General features: G+C 46.1%; 1 protein-coding gene across 1 annotated transcript in view; it reads right to left on the bottom strand.

Moving 5' to 3' along the window:
* The window catches only part of LOC126233988 (calsenilin-like), a 306257-nt gene extending 289937 nt beyond the window's left edge, over positions 1–16320 (bottom strand). Inside the window, exons 1-2 of the mRNA XM_049942898.1 lie at positions 16037–16320; positions 657–846 (exon numbers count right to left, since the gene is read on the bottom strand). Of these exons, the coding sequence (XP_049798855.1) occupies positions 657–846; positions 16037–16320 (474 nt within the window). The remainder of the gene's footprint in view (positions 1–656; positions 847–16036) is intronic.
* Positions 16321–20468: the final 4148 nt, after the last annotated feature.

The raw sequence follows: 20468 nt of genomic DNA, 5'->3' as shown, positions 1-20468 counted from the left end.
CGGTCCCCAAACTGCTCCTCCACGACATCTCCAGCTTCGATGGGTTCTACTACAGTCTTGCATGAACCGCATCTTGTCGAAATCAGGGTCGCTTTGGATAATGGGGATGAGATAATCTTCCAAAACCTTCAAAGCCTTTACGTGTCGTTTGGCAGTCACCGAGCCACCAAGGAATATCGCACCGATCATTCTGTGACTGGACACTGCATACCACAGAGTCTCCCATTGATGGTGAAGAGACTTCTCGATCGCGAAATGCGGATTCTCAGTCCCCCAAATGCGCCAATTTTGCTTATTGACGAACCCTTCCAAATGAAAGTAGGCTTCGTTGCTGAAGCATCCAGGCACATACTAATTACCATCATACCCCGCAGCAAACCGTGCAGTTTGGACTCCTAGCGCAAGCCCTTCAGAAGTTATGCCGATTTTATTTCATATACTTCAATAACTGTCTCCATGTATAGAATACACACCGCCTCAGTTTAAATGCATAATAGCGGCCCCGCCTAATTTCATCGACTCTGACTCTTGGCAGTACAGTAATGCCTGCACAGACTCAAAGGGCAGCATCTTCCAATAAATGCAACGGAAATCTGGCTTTCACAAATGCTTCCCAGCTAACAGCTGCCATATCCTCTGAGTGTTTACAGGGAGACTCCATCTGCTGCTCCAGCTAAATGATCCCTCATGCTAACAGCAAGCCGCACCCAGGATCGGCCCTTCACAGCCCCACTTCCTTGCTGCCTGCATGTTATCTGCTCCGACTCCAGACGGCACTGTTGAACTTCATCCAAAATGTCTTCACTGTCGCCGGTGGATTCCAACTCCCACCATGCTCCGCCGCACCTTCTCCACACATAACCGTACAGACACCGGTAGATTCGAGGCCACCCCGACCGATGCATACACTCTTGCCCATCACGCCAATGGCTGGCCTCTGCCAACGCACCACAGACGGGTCACCTTCTTCTTATGGCGACCTAGCGCTGGCTCCCAGAGGAAATGGCTGGTACCGCTTTGGTCGTGTAACTCGTGTACAGCAAACTGTATTCCCTACGTGAACACCATGGGTAAGCCACTCTGACGCAAAAGGAGCTCTCCCAGCGCGCCAAGTAAGGTCCCTAACGCACCAATACTTGTCACCTGCTGCCCCAACAGCTTAGCGCTGGCTCCTAGTCAAAGTTGCCACCCCAGTTCCATACTTTCAATAGCCTTTAGCTGTCCCACACCGACAAAGTAAACCTTGGTACCGTGCTGCGTCTGCTAGCTCGCCAATACACACGCCCTTTAGTGCGACTGGAACATTTAACCTGACATGGTGAAAACTACTGATCGAGATAGGAACTGAAGCATGATGTGAAATAGCTACATCACGGTGCTCAAAATCTTCTCCTTGTTCACAATACCCTCACAGAGGTATAGACTAACTGCCAGATGATTTGTAGAGAGGTCTTTCATGATTGATAGAGAAAACTGGTACGATAATACAGGCGAAAATGTTCCAACAAACACGGAACCGCGAACGATCCCTTTTTGCTATAACTCAAAATGTGTGGCTATGAGTTACCGCTGGTTTCAGTGTAAGAAGAAATGTAATAGAAATGTAAATTTTCCATTAATTCCAGATCTTACTGGGCTCAAATTGCAGCCACGGCCTACTGCTTTGTACCGTATCAATGCGTATACTTCTTGTAAGCAGTTCTTATGCGGCATGATTCCTTGACGACGGCATCACGCGTCTTCATATGGGGAGATATGGGTCAGTACAACGAATAATCGGCCAAAGCTGTAAATTTCGCTTTTTTCATTCTCTCGATGACTAGTTTCGCGCTGGGAACCATTTTCAAATCATCGTTAACAGACAGTCAAATTAGTATTTCCGAAAATACAAAAACCATATTAAATACTTGTAGACCAACAGTTACGGCGCATACAGATAACTGTCCGACAACTATTTCAGCATGCTCGAAGTTGGTAAATATCTATCAGACCGAGCAAGGAAACCTGAATCCAGGGAAACACAAACAATTGGTGGTTGTTTGAAGGTTTGCACCTCTCAGAGTTGACGAGACATAACTTGAAATAAATTTACTTGTGTCTTGGGATGAGTTCAGAAACAGTCTGAAAAGCTTGTAAAGTTGTTGCAGGATAGGCTGTGACGAGAAAAAATTCGTCGTGTTGCATCGTTTCCGAGTTAACTGGTAATAAAGGTAGTCAATCAGGCCGTGGCGTGCGCAAATTGAAGCTGCCCGCCAAATACAATTAACGTGTATTGCCTTTATAGCGTAGATGATGGCACCCGCGGCTGCTCAGCTCTTGCATTGGGTTCGAGCCTTACTAACATCCCATGTTCAATTCTTGGATCACTCTCTTGACAGGTGTTAGGAAACCGAACGAATTTGTGCGCAACGGTCTGACTGGATAATTTCAGTGTTAATTAACTAGAAAACGGCGCAACCTGTCGAATTTTCTTCAGAACAATTATTTCACAGCAGAATCTGGCCCGTAACATCGTTACAAGTTTTTCACGCTGTTCCTGACCACCCTGTACAAGATGTAATATCTACCAAAATTGCTTCCATTACTAATTCATCTCCCCTGTACTTATATTTCGTCCTTTACTTACAACGTAGTTATTCCTAAGTGGTAATTAACCCTGGTGCTACCAAGGGGAAGGTCCTTTTTATGAGCACCTTGCGAAAATTTTGTAGTGTGGTCAGATAATTCACAGTTTATAATTTAGGAAAAACAATATTTATTCTTGGTAATGAATTCTTCTACCAGATTTCATAAATGTTTAAAATTTTTTCAGATACACTTAACAAAAAAATTATTTCAATAGTTATGGACTGTCTTTGGTAGAAACCGATGGACCATGTTGTTGTTTATGTTTCACACGATGTTTTTGTCTTTATATGAGAAGAGTTTGTTATAACATTATTAATCCAGTTTATGCCGTTTCATCATGAAGGAGCTGCTGTGTGTAAGTGATTCGGAGACAGAAAATGTTTTAACCGTAAACAAATCGTATGCTGATCGATATAACACACGGAGAGACAAAGAACCCCTTCAGAATTTAAAGGATCGATAGGTAATGATGATGCAGAAGACAGCTGAAGTTCTTCAGAAGAAGAAGAAGAAGAAGAAGAAGAAGAAGAAGAAGATGATGATGATGATGATGATGATGATGATGGACGATGAAGATGAAAGTCCAGGGCAGTTAACGAAAGAAATTAAAAAAATGTTTTTTTAAACACTTCCATGTTTAAAGAAGAAGAACCCTCGGATTTATGAGCCAAACGTCAATTTTTTTTAATAATGAAGTTATCTACAGCCAGATCAGTTTAACTACAACTAAAAAAGGCAATGGAGAGAAGTCACTGTTTCTCAGAGATTATGAGATTATAACTGAGAAAGCAAGGAAACTGAATGACGATGGAGCAAGAAAAGAAGATCATCCTGAATGGCTAAACGGGCAGAGAAAAGAACTTGCTGACAAAGAAGCAGAATCTGATCTGAAATACACTCCTGGAAATTGAAATAAGAACACCGTGAATTCATTGTCCCAGGAAGGGGAAACTTTATTGACACATTCCTGGGGTCAGATACATCACATGATCACACTGACAGAACCACAGGCACATAGACACAGGCAACAGAGCATGCACAATGTCGGCACTAGTACAGTGTATATCCACCTTTCGCAGCAATGCAGGCTGCTATTCTCCCATGGAGACGATCGTAGAGATGCTGGATGTAGTCCTGTGGAACGGCTTGCCATGCCATTTCCACCTGGCGCCTCAGTTGGACCAGCGTTCGTGCTGGACGTGCAGACCGCGTGAGACGACGCTTCATCCAGTCCCAAACATGCTCAATGGGGGACAGATCCGGAGATCTTGCTGGCCAGGGTAGTTGACTTACACCTTCTAGAGCACGTTGGGTGGCACGGGATACATGCGGACGTGCATTGTCCTGTTGGAACAGCAAGTTCCCTTGCCGGTCTAGGAATGGTAGAACGATGGGTTCGATGACGGTTTGGATGTACCGTGCACTATTCAGTGTCCCCTCGACGATCACCAGTGGTGTACGGCCAGTGTAGGAGATCGCTCCCCACACCATGATGCCGGGTGTTGGCCCTGTGTGCCTCGGTCGTATGCAGTCCTGATTGTGGCGCTCACCTGCACGGCGCCAAACACGCATACGACCATCATTGGCATCAAGGCAGAAGCGACTCTCATCGCTGAAGACGACACGTCTCCATTCGTCCCTCCATTCAGGCCTGTCGCGACACCACTGGAGGCGGGCTGCACGATGTTGGGGCGTGAGCGGAAGACGGCCTAACGGTGTGCGGGACCGTAGCCCAGCTTCATGGAGACGGTTGCGAATGGTCCTCGCCGATACCCCAGGAGCAACAGTGTCCCTAATTTGCTGGGAAGTGGCGGTGCGGTCCCCTACGGCACTGCGTAGGATCCTACGGTCTTGGCGTGCATCCGTGCGTCGCTGCGGTCCGGTCCCAGGTCGACGGGCACGTGCACCTTCCGCCGACCACTGGCGACAACATCGATGTACTGTGGAGACCTCACGCCCCACGTGTTGAGCAATTCGGCGGTACGTCCACCCGGCCTCCCGCATGCCCACTATACGCCCTCGCTCAAAGTCCGTCAACTGCACATACGGTTCACGTCCACGCTGTCGCGGCATGCTACCAGTGTTAAAGACTGCGATGGAGCTCCGTATGCCACGGGAAACTGGCTGACACTGACGGCGGCGGTGCACAAATGCTGCGCAGCTAGCGCCATTCGACGGCCAACACCGCGGTTCCTGGTGTGTCCGCTGTGCCGTGCGTATGATCATTGCTTGTACAGCCCTCTCGCAGTGTCCGGAGCAAGTATGGTGGGTCTGACACACCGGTGTCAATGTGTTCTTATTTCCATTTCCAGGAGTGTACTTGCATGTTTACTGGAATGATCCTAAGCTGGATGAAAATGAAGTATTCCTTCGTGATTATCTTCTCAATAAAAGGTTCTTGGATGATGATGATGATAACTCATATATACCAACATACAACGAAATTTTCCACGAGTCTGATCTGTCTGTTGATGAGTTTACACTTCAGCAGCAAGAGGAATTTCAACAAAAGTACAATTTTCAGTTTGAAGAAACAGACAAAGAATTTATTAAAAGATATACGTGAATAATGGAAAATTCTTTACGAAGCAAGGATGATCGAAAGAAAAGAAAGCGGAAGGGAATCAGGCAAAGAAAGGAGGTAGAGGAAGCTGCAAAACGAGTAGGCATTAAGAATCTGTAAGCACTGCAAAAAGACATTTTGGGGAAAAAAGAAAAAAAGTTAAGTCTTAGCAGTAGATGTCACTTACCACAATGAAATTCATATTCAATATCTTCAGGTTCATGACATTACTTAGATATCAATAACTCTTTAGGAAGTGTGCTGTGAGTAAAAGTCCACAAAAGTTAACGAAATCAGAATTTTTTAAATTTTTTCTTGTGGGTATTGTAAAGTATCCCCAGCTTGTTAATACACGTTATTCAAAATTTTTTGATGTATCGAAGTGTGTGCTAAATCCTATTTTTACGCTCTGGACGCTACTTTTCATTTTCTCTTGAGTCATCAGTTTGCTGACTGGTTTGATGTGGCCCGTCACGAATTCCTGTCCTGTGCCAAACTTTACATCTCAAGAACGTCCTCAATTATTTGCTGGATGTATCCCTATTCTGACTTCCTCTGCCGCTCTCTCTAATACCATGGAAGCTATTCCCTGATGTCTTAGCAGACATCCTATCATCCTGTCCCTTCTTCTTGTCAGCGTTTTCCACACACTCGTTTCACGTCGATTCTGCGGTGTACCTTCTCATTCCTTACCTTATTAGGCCACATAATTTTCGACATTCTTCTGCTGCACATCTCAAATGCTTCGTTACTCTTTTGTTCCGGTTTTCGCACCGTCCATGTCACAGTGGCATACAATGCTGTGCTCCATACGTACATTCTCAGAAATTTATTCCTCAAATTGAGGCCTATGTTTGATACTGGTAGATTTCTCGTTGTTGTGATTTGTGCTACTTCTCATTATACTTTCTTCTTATTCGATTTACTCCCAATCTATATTCTGCAAGCATTAGACTGATCAGTCCTTATAACAGATATTGTAATTCTTCTTTAGATATTCCGATGGAATGTTATCAGTCCCTTCTGCTTTATTTCATATGAAGTCTTCCAAAGCTCTGCTAAATTCTGATTTTTATTCTGGATCCCCTATCTCTTCCCTATCGACCTGTGTTTCTTCTTCTGTCACATCAGATAAGTCTTCCCCTTATAGAGGCCATCAATGTGCTACCCGATCTCTCCTGTGAACTTAACATCGGAACTTCCGTTGCACTCTCAATGTTACACCCTAGCATTTAATTTCAGTGATGGTTGCTTTGTCTTTTCTATATGATGAGTCAGTCATTCCGAAAAAAACTTCTTTTTCGATTTCTTCGCAGTTTTGATGGAGTCAATTCGCCTTAGCTTCTCTGCACTTCCTATTTTTTTCAATCCTAAGTGATTTGTATTTCTGGATTCCGAATTTCTTGAACATTTTTGTAGTTCGTTCTGTCGTCGATCAACTAAAAATATTTCTTCTGTTACCCATGGTTTAATCGCAGTTACCTTTCTTGTGCCTACATTTTTCTCTGCAACTTCCGCGATTTCACTTCCTCTTCAACTGAACTGACTACTGTGCTATTCTTTATGGCAGTATCTATAGTCTCAGAGAACTTCAAGAGTCCCTCTTTGTTCCTCCATTCTCTTCTCTCATTTCCTTCCTGACTATGTTCATAAACTTCAGCCAAATCTTTCATCAATTATGATATGAGTCTATATCTGCCCCTTGGTACACCTTGAAATCCAATATCAGATTTTGTTGTCTCTGCCTGACCACTATGTAATCTAACTGAAACCTTTCTGTATCTCCCGGCCTTTTCTACATATACCTCCTCCTCTCGGGATTCTTGAAGAGAGTATTCGCTGTTACTAGCCGAAATTTATAGCAGAACTAAATTAGCTTTTTTCATCTTTAATTCCTAGTACCATGCCCATATCCTCTCAAAACACAATATTCTACCACTTCCTCCACATCCGCATTCCGATAACATATGACTATTAGATTTTCATCTTCTTTTACATATTGAATTACCCTTTCCGTATCGTCATATACTTTTTCTATCCCTTCAACTTCCGCTTGCGACGTCGACATCTATACCTCAACTACGTTGTCGGTGTTGACGTGCTGTCGATTCTGATTCTGAAACGTTCAGACTAACTCACTCTCTGTCCCACCTTCCTATTCATAAGAATTCCTATCCCCATTATACCATTTTTCCACTGATATTGATATTACACTATACTCACTCGCCTGAGCAGGAATCCTCGTCTTCTTTTCATTTCACTTCACTGACGCCTACTATGTCTAGATTGAGCCTTAGCATTTGCCTTTCCAGATTTTCTACCTTCCCTACCATGTACAAACTTGTGACATTCCACTCCTCGACCCGTAGAACGTTATTCTTTCGGTGGTTGTGCAATCTTTTTATCGTGGTCACCTCTCCCTTAGCAGTCCCACTCCCAGAGATCCGAATGGGGGACTAGTCTAGAATCTTTTGCCAATGGAGAGATCATCATGACTCCTTTTTTTCAATTACAGGCCACATGTCCTGTGGATGCTTGTTACGTCTCTTTAATTCAGTTCTTCTCATTGCCTTCTGCATCATCATGCCGTTGATCATTGCTGATTCTTTCGCCTTTTAGGGTAGTTTCCCGCCCCAAGGACAAGAGAGTGGCCTGAACCTCTCCGCCCCCCTCCGTCCTCTTTGATAAGGTTGTTAGTAGAATGAAGGTGACTTCTTATGCTAGAGGTTTTTGGCTACCATTGCTGATCATTTTTATTCAAAATTTAAGCAGTGGTGAAGTTTAAACTCGGGACCGAGGATGTTTTGATTACTAATCAAAGACATTATTCCCATATTTTCTTTCAGACAGAACTATAGCAGACACCCGAAATACTATTTAGAAACAGGAAGTGAAATGAAATTAGGCATTGAAGTGTGACAAACTCGCGACTTTAGATCTGCACTGCGTGACCTTTACTATTTTTTGAATTTTTATTTTATTTATTTTTTGATGGACTGGGACTTTATATTTTTCTCTACAAAGTTCCTCACACTCCTGAATATACCTAAGCCTGGAAAATAAGGAGAAGTTAATGCCACCGCTATTCTTACCCCAGGCTTAAGAAGAAGCTCCAAAAATAACTCTGCCACTTCAGGCATTGGCCCCTGTCAATAAAGACTCCATAACTTTTACCATAAGCAAGAAAGGACGATACAAGGAAGGTTTGTTTTTATTAAACTACCTCTGTCACACCAGCATGTCACTGAGGAAGCTGGTGATCTCCTTAGACAACAGTGGGAGAAAACCCATATGGTAGGGATGCATCAATAGATCATTAATGCACACCCTCTCGCAAGTGTGTGTGAATAACTGCTGACCAGATCAAATCTGTAAAATGGAGGAGAGGAATGTATGTCAGCTGCTCCTAGCATGGATGATCCAGCTGGGAAGGGGTTGCGGAAAGCACTCTGAAGAAAGTTCGAGAAGTATTGGTGGTACTTAGCGTTTTCCACAACTACACTTTGTCGGTCGTTGAAGTTTTACCAGAAATCGAAAGCTGATTTCTCACCGCCACCGACAGTCATGGACAGCATGCGCTCTAATCCAAGTCAGTGAGTTGGTCTTCGTCCACAGGAGATAGCCCCTGTCGAGGAAGAAAAGCATTTGTGTGGTGATGCTGTCAGGAGTCGTCCGTGTCATGAACCCCAACACGTGGAAGACCAAACGCCAAACATCGCTCGCTTCACCACAGACAAGTCGGTGGCCATCGTCGTCTTGCACGCCACACGTGGAGCATAATTACGATGCCGCCAGATGTATCTGGTGGAGATGCCACTAGTATACCTGCGTCCTATCATCATGTCATCATGTACCTGGTGGACGGACGTCTGACACAACAGTAGGGGCGTGAATTTCCCACAACACTGCATCCTACCGTACGAGGGCGTGTTTTTCTTCAATCACGTTCGGTATATCCGTGATTGCAACGAGGCATACACTGACTTGAGATGTTGCTGTATTCAAGAAAGAAATAATTCAAGTTGTTAAAGGGCTCTGGGACGTCTGTCAGCGGCACTGGGGCAACGAGTGAGCTTGGGGTAAGGGCCCTCTTCAACAGGCGCGTGAGGCAAGATTGAGTACGTCGCCACATCTTGACATGCACGCTTACAAAGATGGCTGTTGCTTGATGATGGACATGACAAGACTGAGACCTTCTTTCCCCTTCGGTTGGGTGAGGGTCTCACAGCTGACTTTAAATAACATGCTTTGACTCACAAATGAACATAATACGACCAACAATCGTCTGGCCATTGATGGCGGGATGGAAAAATCTGGGCCATGTGCGAGATTCGCGGCATAAACGTTAGCATACCGGGTCTGTTACAGCATGTCGACTGTCGATGGTCAAGGACTCCACTGGGATCCTGCGTAATAAGCGCCTACTGTTAAGCGCCACATAGCGCCGCAAGGCGGCCGTAAAATCAGTGCCGACGTCTTATCACGTCGTAGACCCACAGGGCAGCGAAGCATTCATCGGGCAGCCCACGTCCCGTAGACAGGTTTCGAGATTTGAAAATGCTAGTGGCGCTGCCTGAAGCGGCACTGTAGGGCTCCATCCCTCCCCATTCCGGAGGAGGAGGAGGACTAGGACGTCCTCGGAGACTGTGCAACAAAAGATGTGGCCACCAAGAGTCATCCTGGTGATGCACTGGTAGAGCTGTGAAGTAACGGGTCCAAGGCGAGATCATACAGAGTCGTGGAAAGAGGGGATCCTTGCTCTACCGGTCACTGTACCACTATAGACGACCATTGTACAGGATCATAAATGTCATACCTCCCGGAAGCTGTCTGGGAGTCTCACATTCTGCATCACCATTGTCGCCACGTTGTCTAAGACGTGACGCCCTGGCTGAAATCAAGGGCGCCAAGACCACCTTCATGCGCCGTGTCCGTGCAAACACTATCATGTCACGGTATTGGCACAAAGCAGTCCAGATGTCATGATCGCGCCTTAAAGACGCCTGATCGTGGGAGACTACGAAGCGGGCGACCCTTAAGAGGCACGCTGGCAAAAGCCAGGTAAAGATATCCATGTCAGAGTTCGGGAGCGACAGGGGCTGATAGCCACTGACTCAGATTCCATCATTTGGTTTATGGACAGGAAAAAGCAAGCCCTTGAGTAAGATAACAGGACGCTGTACCGCAAGGGACATCAGGCCATGGCGTATGTCTGTCCAGGCCGGCGTCGTATCTGGCTGGAGAGCCTGTAGAACTGTAATGGAAGGCCGTCGGGTCCTGGCGACTTAATAGGCACTCTGGCCAGTGTACCTGCAATGACCACCTCTTCCGTCATGGTCTGGGAACAGTTGACCGTACTGAGCTTGGGGAGCATGCGTTCAGGGATGATGCGGTACATGGACGGCACTTCGTGGTCTATCCTACTCGGGGCGCACGCACGAACAATCATCCCTTCAAAGTTCCGACTCGTGAGTGCCATGATCACACTTTTGTCTCGCCCATGTCACACCACCTGACGTCGCAAGGGTACCATGCATATTGTTGTTGTTGTTGTTGTGGCCTTCAGTCCTGAGACTGGTTTGATGCAGCTCTCCATGCTACTCTATCCTGTGCAAGCTTCTTCATCTCCCAGTACCTACTGCAACCTACATCCTTCTGAATCTGCTTAGTGTATTCATCTCTTGGTCTCCCCCTACGATTTTTACCCTCCACGCTGCCCTCCAATACTAAATTGGTGATCCCTTGATGCCTCAGAACATGTCATACCAACCGATCCCTTCTTCTGGTCAAGTTGTGCCACAAACTCCTCTTCTCCCCAATTATATTCAGTACCTCCTCATTAGTTATGTGATCTACCCATCTAATCTTCAGCATTCTTCTGTAGCACCACATTTCGAAAGCTTCTATTCTCTTCTTGTCCAAACTATTTACCGTCCATGTTTCAGTTCCATACATGGCTACACTCCATACAAATACTTTCAGAAATGACTTCCTGACACTTAAATCTATACTCGATGTTAACAAATTTCTCTTCTTCAGAAACGCTTTCCTTGCCATTGCCAGTCTACATTTTATATCCTCTCTACTTCATACTTCTACCATGCATGCCGATATATATATATATATATATATATATATATATATATATATATATATATATATATATATATATATATATATATATAGGATATCAGGACGCCCTAACTTTCGGCGGGGTGGAGTTGACATCCCCGCCGAAAGTTTTGGCGTCCTGATATCCTAAAAAGATGGAAGCGATGACATCCACAAAGAAAGGGACCGTTTATAGTGATGGACCGATCTGGAGGGCGAATAGATGTTTACTATTCTGGCGTCATGTGGAGTGAGCACCATGTCACTCGCGTAGAAAAAGTCTTTCGGAACCAAGCTACCACGGATAAGGATATCCACACCACTGCTGATGGCAGATACATGGGAGATATGAGTAGTGTATCCGAAATAGCCGATGAAATCTGCAATATATATCCGCTGCATTCACTATATCATGAAACATCGTCAGTTTATTGCGTGCTGGGATGTTAATGACGTTGAGAGTAGCTACTCAGTATTGGAACCCATCTTGAGCACACCTTTGAATACACAAGACTCCTAGTCATTGTTCACACTTCTCCAAATCTCATAGGTAACTGTAGAGCCAATAACATGGAGTTGCAATGCGCCGATCTGCGTGAATAATGTTACTTGCCCGACTCACTATGTTGGGAGCAGTGGCAGTGACAGGACGTCCCGAAAGTGGAGCTCAGTTTGTGCAAGCGTAAACTATCTCCCCACCGGCCAACTTGTTCAACTGAATCCTTTCCATACCCTGCACAACAAAGTTTATGAATATTCATCAATGTTTCTTTTTCTACAGTCAAGAATTCACTTACAACATAGTTCACTACTTTTCCGCAACATGTAGAAATTCTTCTAAACTTCGGACATGTGCAGAAGTGACATCAGACCTGAAGACCTGAAAGGACGTTTTGCTATAAACGAGGCGCTGAGAACCGTAAGGGCCCAAACACACCGTCGTCGAGCTCTCATTTCAGTGGATGAGACACACGCGTGAGACAGATTTTCTTGAATGTTCGTAAACAGGGTGAATCGCCATAAATTTGCACCGTATTGTAGAAAAGGAAAGTGATATTGATGTGCGCAGAATGGATCTGTAACCGATAACATTGTAATAGTACTTAGAAAGTGTATATTTTGTGCAATCATAAACTTTTTTAAATGGAACAATGCCTGTTGAGATTAGCAAACTAACAGTAGGGTAAAGTAGAAAGCCAGTGATGTTTGTTGCAGGATTCTGGTGCGAGTCCTCTACTTTGAAAAGTTCCCACACCGGCAATTGTACAATACCTGTGGTACGAAACTGACCATCACTGATTTTGTTAGAAATGACCACCAGCAGAGGCGGTACACGCTTCCAGTCAGATATGGGACTACTGTTGCACACGTGCTAGCATTCCAGCTGCGATGTCCCAGCAGGCTGCGGTATTAAGTCGTTGCCTATCATCGGGTGTGGTTGGGATGACTTTGTAGGCAGCATCTTTCAGATTTCCATACAGAAAAAAAGTGTAGAGGCGTCAAGTCCCGGGAACGGGCTGTCAGATAGCCCCTGCGTCCAATCCAACGACTTGGAAACAATCTGTGAAGACATTCTGTAGCACTTCGTGCACTATGGCTTGGAAACAATTATGTTGGTACCACAGGTTCTTCCTCTGCACAGGAACATCTTTTAGAATTCGTGGAAGATGGCGTGCTAGGGAGCTGCGATACTAGTGCGGTTTCAGCGTTCCGCGTATGAAAAACTGGCTATAAGCTGATGATGATGCTCGGTTTTGCGGGGTGCTCAACTACGCGGTTATCAGCGCCCGTACAAATTCCCAACTCTTGCTGAATCCAATCTCGCCACTTTCACGAATGGTAACGAAATAATGAGGACAGCACAAACACCCAGTCATCTCGAGGCAGGTGAAAATCCCTGGCCCCGCCGGGAATCGAACCCGTGACCCCGTGTTCGGGAAGCGAGAACGCGACCACGAGCTACGGACTATAAGCTGCTGGTTCACTATTCCACACCACACCTTTACACTCTATGCACGCTGACGTTCGACCTCAGGAAGGCAACGCGGATTGTCAACAGACCAATAGTGCATCTTTCTGATACTTACCTGGTCATGATTGGTCCATGTACAGAAGTTAGCACCGCGCGGGGGGTAGCCGCGCGGTCTGGAGCGTCTTGTCACAGTTCGCGCGGCTCCTCCCGTCGGAGGTTCGGATCCTCCCTCGGGAAAGGATGTGCATGTTGACCTTAGCGTGAGGTAGTTTAGTTTAGGTTAAGTAGTGTGTAAGCCTAAGGACTGATGACCCCAGCGGTTTAGTCCCATGAGACCTTACCGCAAACCAAACAGAAGTTAACACGACTCTCATAATCGTTTCCATGCAGTTCCAGATGGAGAGAGATGTGGTAGGATGGAAACTATGTCGATCTGTATTGAGTAGGACACCAGATTTACTCACGCCGCTTCCTCGTGCGGTTGAGCTGGAGCTAAAGTGCTGATCAGCTGCTACAGCAGCAAGAACATTAATTTCCCCCTGTTTTGTCGTCACCTGTTTCCTTCTGTTACGTTATCTAGGTGCTATACTATCACTTTCACGTAATTTGTTGAACACGTTGATAAATAACTGCCGGGATGGTTGACGTCTATTGGGATATCTTGCCGCATACAGCGTACAGGAACGAATTGCAGTCTTCCACACACCCCTAGCATGTCGGCGTTTTCTGCATTGGTAAATACGATCGTCTACTCATCACCTACTGCTTGGACTGCGAGACACTATAACTGACTAGCAAGTAGCAATATACACAGGGAGCACGCAAGTACACTGTAACAACATGATACCCAGCAACTACGCAGGCTGAATGGCACAAACACGATACCTCATAAATGACTCGCACTACAATCCAGCAACAAACACCATTGACTTTCTAATTTACGCTAGTTCTGGTTTCTTTATGTCAATAGGCATAGCTCCTCCTAAAAAATGTGTGTTTGAACAAAAAATACACTTTCTCCGTATTAGTACAATCTGTTTATTGGCTAAAAATACGAGCCCCTGAGTATCAATCCATTCTGTGAAAACTTCGCATCAGTAGCACTTTCCGGTACCGCAACATTTGCGATGCAAATTTTTGGTGAGTCACTCTGTGTACGAATATTCAATGTCTGTATGATAAATGGAATTTCAATTACATTTTGTAATTGTGTAGACATTGGATGGCATATTCTTATAGCTAATCTGTAACAGTTTAGATGTAAAGCATGTTTCTTCATAAAGAAAGAAATTGGTTAGATTGTGGAATATGCATAAAATCTTAGATTTCTTACATCTACATATTCTACATTTCTTTTGCTTTCCTTGACTCCTAAAACTGCATTTCCTTAATATTAACTTTCTAAATGTGTATTTTCGCCACATATGAATTGACTGTTGTAATTTCATGTATTAATCTGTACCTCGTTTACATGATTACATTTTAGACTGGATTGTGAAATACTGTATATTATTACGTTCATCAATCCTGTTACTCTTTTACTTTATATGTATTTTATTTATGTTTTTATGTAATATCAACCAGCGTGGAATTGTTAATATTTCAACTTTGTAATCCAATTACCACAAAAGTGATCAATGGCAAGTTCTTTGGTTTTGGCCAAGACTGTAATTTTTGACTTTGAATTTCTTTGACTTGTATTGTTATACGTCACATGTTGTCCTTTTGTCAATGAGCCATCGTACTGTAATCTTGCTACGATTTTGATTTTTGTTGGGAGCTCTGGTTTCCAGTAGTAACGCATGTCAAATCATGTATGACACGTGATAAATCTGCGATAATTTTTGTGGGTATTTCGATTGACTCAACGGCTTTTTCTCTTTTGATCTTATTTCGCTTCGCATTATCACGTTGTCGACTTTTGTATGCTGTACAGCTGCCGTTGAAGATGGTTTAAGATCGCAACTAGTAGCAGAATAAATATCATTATCGCAGACAGCACAGTGTTAAGCAGTTTGTATAATGCGTGTCAATCACCGGCGACCTGAAAACGTATTAAACAGGTCTTAGAATGCAAAGATGTTAAATTTCACGAAAAGGATTTGGGACATACACGAAGGATTGTCTAAAGCACCTTTCAGTGCTGTAATTGAAGCTAACGTTCCTTCACTAGTGCAACACGATACATTAACTACTTATCACACTGCTGTCGGGCGAGAAGATGGCACATCTGCATAGCGCATGTATATTTCGCGACGTAAAAAAAAAAAAAGCACCTGGTGATAAGGGCATAATTGACGAACGCCGTAATGAAATATTTATTGTAAGTGTAAGTGAGAGAAGCAGCAAATCCATTTTCTCCCTACTCCACGTCTGCTTTTATACACTACTCTCGTTTTTGTGTGACAGTTCTCTTATTATTTTCATATCTTAAATCTGTGCTTCTGACGCCACTAAAGAAAGAACGCTAAAACTCGAGCGGCCGTTCTCCGTCATTGACGAAGTTGTTTTCGTAGCTGACGCTGTTCCACTGCGAACTCCTCTATCACGTTTACGCTTCAGCGTCGTCCGGAGACGGGCGCCGAAGGCAGATAAACAGACTCACAACTTTTACGGCCGGCCGTTCGTGGAGGAGCTCCGCTGCAAACACTCGCCCAGACAGCGTCCTGTTTTCGACTCGCGGCTCAGCAGCAGCCGCAGCCGCGCCCCGGGCCGAGCCGGCGCTCCACGGCGGCCGCTATTCATCCCGCGATAGCAGATACGGCGCCGTGGCTCGTAAATCCGACGCCAGGTTACGGCAAACACCGCCCCGCTCCCGCCCCCGGCGTCTGCGATCGGCGCCGCGGCGCCGGCCTGCCGGCAGAGATAGCGGCCGAAACTGTGCGGGAGCCGGCGTCCTGCTGCCCCCGGGGCGGATCAGCCCCCAACCCCCAACCCTGTAGATTTCACTTGGGTCCTCTCGGGCGAAGTTACCGGCAGTCTTGTCCGGGAGAGCCGGTATCTTTAGTTTGACGACGGCGCTCCAGACATCTCGTTGATCGGTCATAACAGACTTGGCTACCTATAAAGACTGATGGACTACACAGCCCGTGCGTCAACAGTAAGTGTTCAAGATTTTCAGTGTTCAGGCCATCTCACGTTTGAGCTAAACTCCGTGGTTTCGAAGATATTAACCATCGTCATCATCAGAATCTAACGGAGTACTGAAACTAGTGCGTGCGTGTGTGTGTATGTGTGTGTGTATGTGTGTGTGTGTGTGTGTGTGTGTGAGTTTCTGTTGCTGGGATGATGTCACTAGAGGTAACCAAGCACTGGACAGATACATCCGTCCCGATAGTTGCCTGCATGGTAGCTCAGCGTATTCGGTCAGAGCGCTGCTCGCCCTCTGTAATAAAAAAAAGTGAGTAAAGGAATCAACGATAAATTTGAATGGATGTCTTGCGACGTCCGCCCAGACCAAACGCAACGAACAATACGAAAAAAAAAGGCTGAGTGGCCAGCGTGACGGATTGCCGTCCTAGGGGCCCGGGTTCGATTCCCGGCCTGGTAATGGATTTTCTCCGCTTAAGGGACTGGGTGTTGTCGTCTTCATCATTTCATCCTCATCCGAGGCGTCGAATGTAATAAGACCTGCACCAAGGCGGCCGGACCTCCCCTGCAAGGGGCCTCCCGGCCAATGACGCCAAACGCTCATTTCCATTTTTACTGGATAGATATGAGGGACAGTTAAATGAAAACCGAACACCAGCCAAAACGGGACCATGAAATGGTTCCATTAATTGAATTTCCTCATGATAAGAGTATTGAAGGGCGATCTGTTTTAACTGTTAGAAATCATTCAAAAGCCAAGATCACAAAATATTTTTTGTTCAAGACAATCAGTTTCAGTAGTCTCAGCTGTCATCTTCAGGTCTTAAACATATTTTGGAGTAAAACACGGTTGTAGGTTATACACGATCGAAATTAGTTTCGCACAGTGTAGTATGTGTCCAGCACATGTAAACGGTTAGGTTATTGTGTATCGTATTTGTATCTTATAACAAGCATCTGTGAGAAATATGTATACGGACGTGGTCTTCTGCACAAGGTGCTGTGTGTTTTTAAATACACTCCTGGAAATGGAAAAAAGAACACATTGACACCGGTGTCTCAGACCCACCATACTTGCTCCGGACACTGCGAGAGGGCTGTACAAGCAATGATCACACGCACGGCACAGCGGACACACCAGGAACCGGGGTGTTGGCCGTCGAATGGCGCTAGCTGCGCAGCATTTGTGCACCGCCGCCGTCAGTGTCAGCCAGTTTGCCGTGGCATACGGAGCTCCATCGCAGTCTTTAACACTGGTAGCATGCCGCGACAGCGTGGACGTGAACCGTATGTGCAGTTGACGGACTTTGAGCGAGGGCGTATAGTGGGCATGCGGGAGGTCGGGTGGACGTACCGCCCGTCGACCTGGGACCGGACCGCAGCGACGCACGGATGCACGCCAAGACCGTAGGATCCTACGCAGTGCCGTAGGGGACCGCACCGCCACTTCCCAGCAAATTAGGGACACTGTTGCTCCTGGGGTATCGGCGAGGACCATTCGCAACCGTCTCCATGAAGCTGGGCTACGGTCCCGCACACCGTTAGGCCGTCTTCCGCTCACGCCCCAACATCGTGCAGCCCGCCTCCAGTGGTGTCGCGACAGGCGTGAATGGAGGGACGAATGGAGACGTGTCGTCTTCAGCGATGAGAGTCGCTTCTGCCTTGGTGCCAATGATGGTCGTATGCGTGTTTGGCGCCGTGCAGGTGAGCGCCACAATCAGGACTGCATACGACCGAGGCACACAGGGCCAACACCCGGCATCATGGTGTGGGCAGCGATCTCCTACACTGGCCGTACACCACTGGTGATCGTCGAGGGGACACTGAATAGTGCACGGTACATCCAAACCGTAATCGAACCCATCGTTCTACCATTCCTAGACCGGCAAGGGAACTTGCTGTTCCAACAGGACAATGCACGTCCGCATGTATCCCGTGCCACCCAACGTGCTCTAGAAGGTGTAAGTCAACTACCCTGGCCAGCAAGATCTCCGGATCTGTCCCCCATTGAGCATGTTTGGGACTGGATGAAGCGTCGTCTCACGCGGTCTGCACGTCCAGCACGAACGCTGGTGCAACTGAGGCGCCAAGTGGAAATGGCATGGCAAGCCGTTCCACAGGACTACATCCAGCATCTCTACGATCGTCTCCATGGGAGAATAGCAGCCTGCATTGCTGCGAAAGGTGGATATACACTGTACTAGTGCCGACATTGTGCATGCTCTGTTGCCTGTGTCTATGTGCCTGTGGTTCTGTCAGTGTGATCATGTGATGTATCTGACCCCAGGAATGTGTCAATAAAGTTTCCCCTTCCTGGGACAATGAATTCACGGTGTTCTTATTTCAATTTCCAGGAGTGTAGTTTAGAGATGAAAAACGTTTGTAATGTGCTGAGCTTTAATCACTTGACTTCTTGTGCATGAGGTTCAGCGAGCCCGCATCTCGTGGTCGTGCGGTAGCGTTCTCGCTTCCCACGCCCGTGTTCCCGGGTTCGATTCCTTGCGGGGTCAGGGATTTTCTCTGCCTCGTGATGGCTGGGTGTTGTGTGATGTCCTTAGGTTAGTTAGGTTTAAGTAGTTCTAAGTTCTAGGGGACTGATGACCATGGATGTTAAGTCCCATAGTCCTCAGAGCCATTTGAGGTTCAGCGAACGAAGAACACCTTTTACGCCAGAAAACGTTTAAGATCTGAAGACGGCTGCTAAGGCTGTTGAAACCGGTTGTTTTGAATAAAAAATATTTTGTGCGATCTTGGCTTTTGAATGATTTTTTACGGTTTCATTGATAAGTAATCAGCACCTGAGTCGAGACGATCAACTCCAGTTTTGTAGGACCCGCTCGCCCGCTGGCGGACCCATAACCGTACCCACTATTCCTGGTCTCGTCATATATATATGTTGAAATCACACGATGGAATATCTAGGCTGTACGGAGGATGTAGCAGTGTTTCCCAAACAAATTCCTGAAACGTAGCCTTCGCACGATTGGCAGTTAGGGGGCGGGCGTCATCGTACAACAGGATGATTCCGTCCGTCCGCATTCCTTAAGTCCGAGGACAAACGGCAAAACCAGTAGTGCAGACATCCAACACTTAAACCGCCAAAGAAATCCAAAGCTATTCACACAAGTTCCGGTAAGGTCATTGTGATTACAGAGGCCCACTGCTCGTCGAGTTCCTCGAGCGTGGACCAAAAATCAGTCCGAAGCGTTATGAACACATTTTGCAGAACCTGTGATGTACCATAAAGTCGAAACGCCCAGAAGTGCTCTTGGCCGGAATCATCGTGACACGCGTGGACGTCCGTTTCAGTAGGACGAGGAAGTGCTAGAATGCGGAATGCTGTGGATCCGTCGCCGGCCGACCGCGTTCTGCGAAACAGGAATTGGTCGTCTCGTTTCCAGTGGAATAAATGTCTTTACGTTTATGGTGATTACTCTTTGACCATTCCATGGTCACGCTGTGGCACATGTTCAGTTTTCATTTGACTAACACTTATATGTACACTGGTGTCAGAAACGTAAGGGCGAAAGTAACTTCCGAAAGACATGTCACCGCCAAGTAACTCAGCACGATGAACCTTGGCCCAAACATAGAAAGAACTCCGACAGTACTGTAGAGAACGTAACTGAAAGACATACGCAATGAGACGAACAGATATTACAGTTTTACTCACGTGTTGGCCACAAGATTGCTAACAGCTTGTTGTGGTAGAACATTCCATTACTCCACAACCAGAATGATCGTTAGGGCATATGGACGTGCTAAAATACCTCATCTCAACGCATCCCACAAGTACTCGATGGGATTTGTGGGGAAGGTCAGCCCACTCCATTCGCCGAATATCCCCTCATTCCAACAGCTCCAAGAGCTCCTTGACCTCCTCATCCTCAAAAAATGGCTCTGAGCACTATGGGACTTAAAATCTATGGTCATCAGTCCCCTAGAACTTAGAACTACTTAAACCTAACTAACCTAAGGAAAGCACACAACACCCAGCCATCACGAGGCAGAGAAAATCCCTGACCCCGCCGGGAATCGAACCCGGGAACCCAGGCGTGGGAAGCGAGAACGCTACCGCACGACCACGAGATGCGGGCTCCTCAT

This window comes from Schistocerca nitens, chromosome 1 (genome assembly GCF_023898315.1).
Source record: "Schistocerca nitens isolate TAMUIC-IGC-003100 chromosome 1, iqSchNite1.1, whole genome shotgun sequence".
NCBI classification, from domain to species: Eukaryota; Metazoa; Arthropoda; class Insecta; order Orthoptera; family Acrididae; genus Schistocerca; species Schistocerca nitens.
The sequence above is the reverse complement of the archived record's forward strand: the minus strand, read 5'-3'. Positions and strand labels throughout refer to the sequence as shown.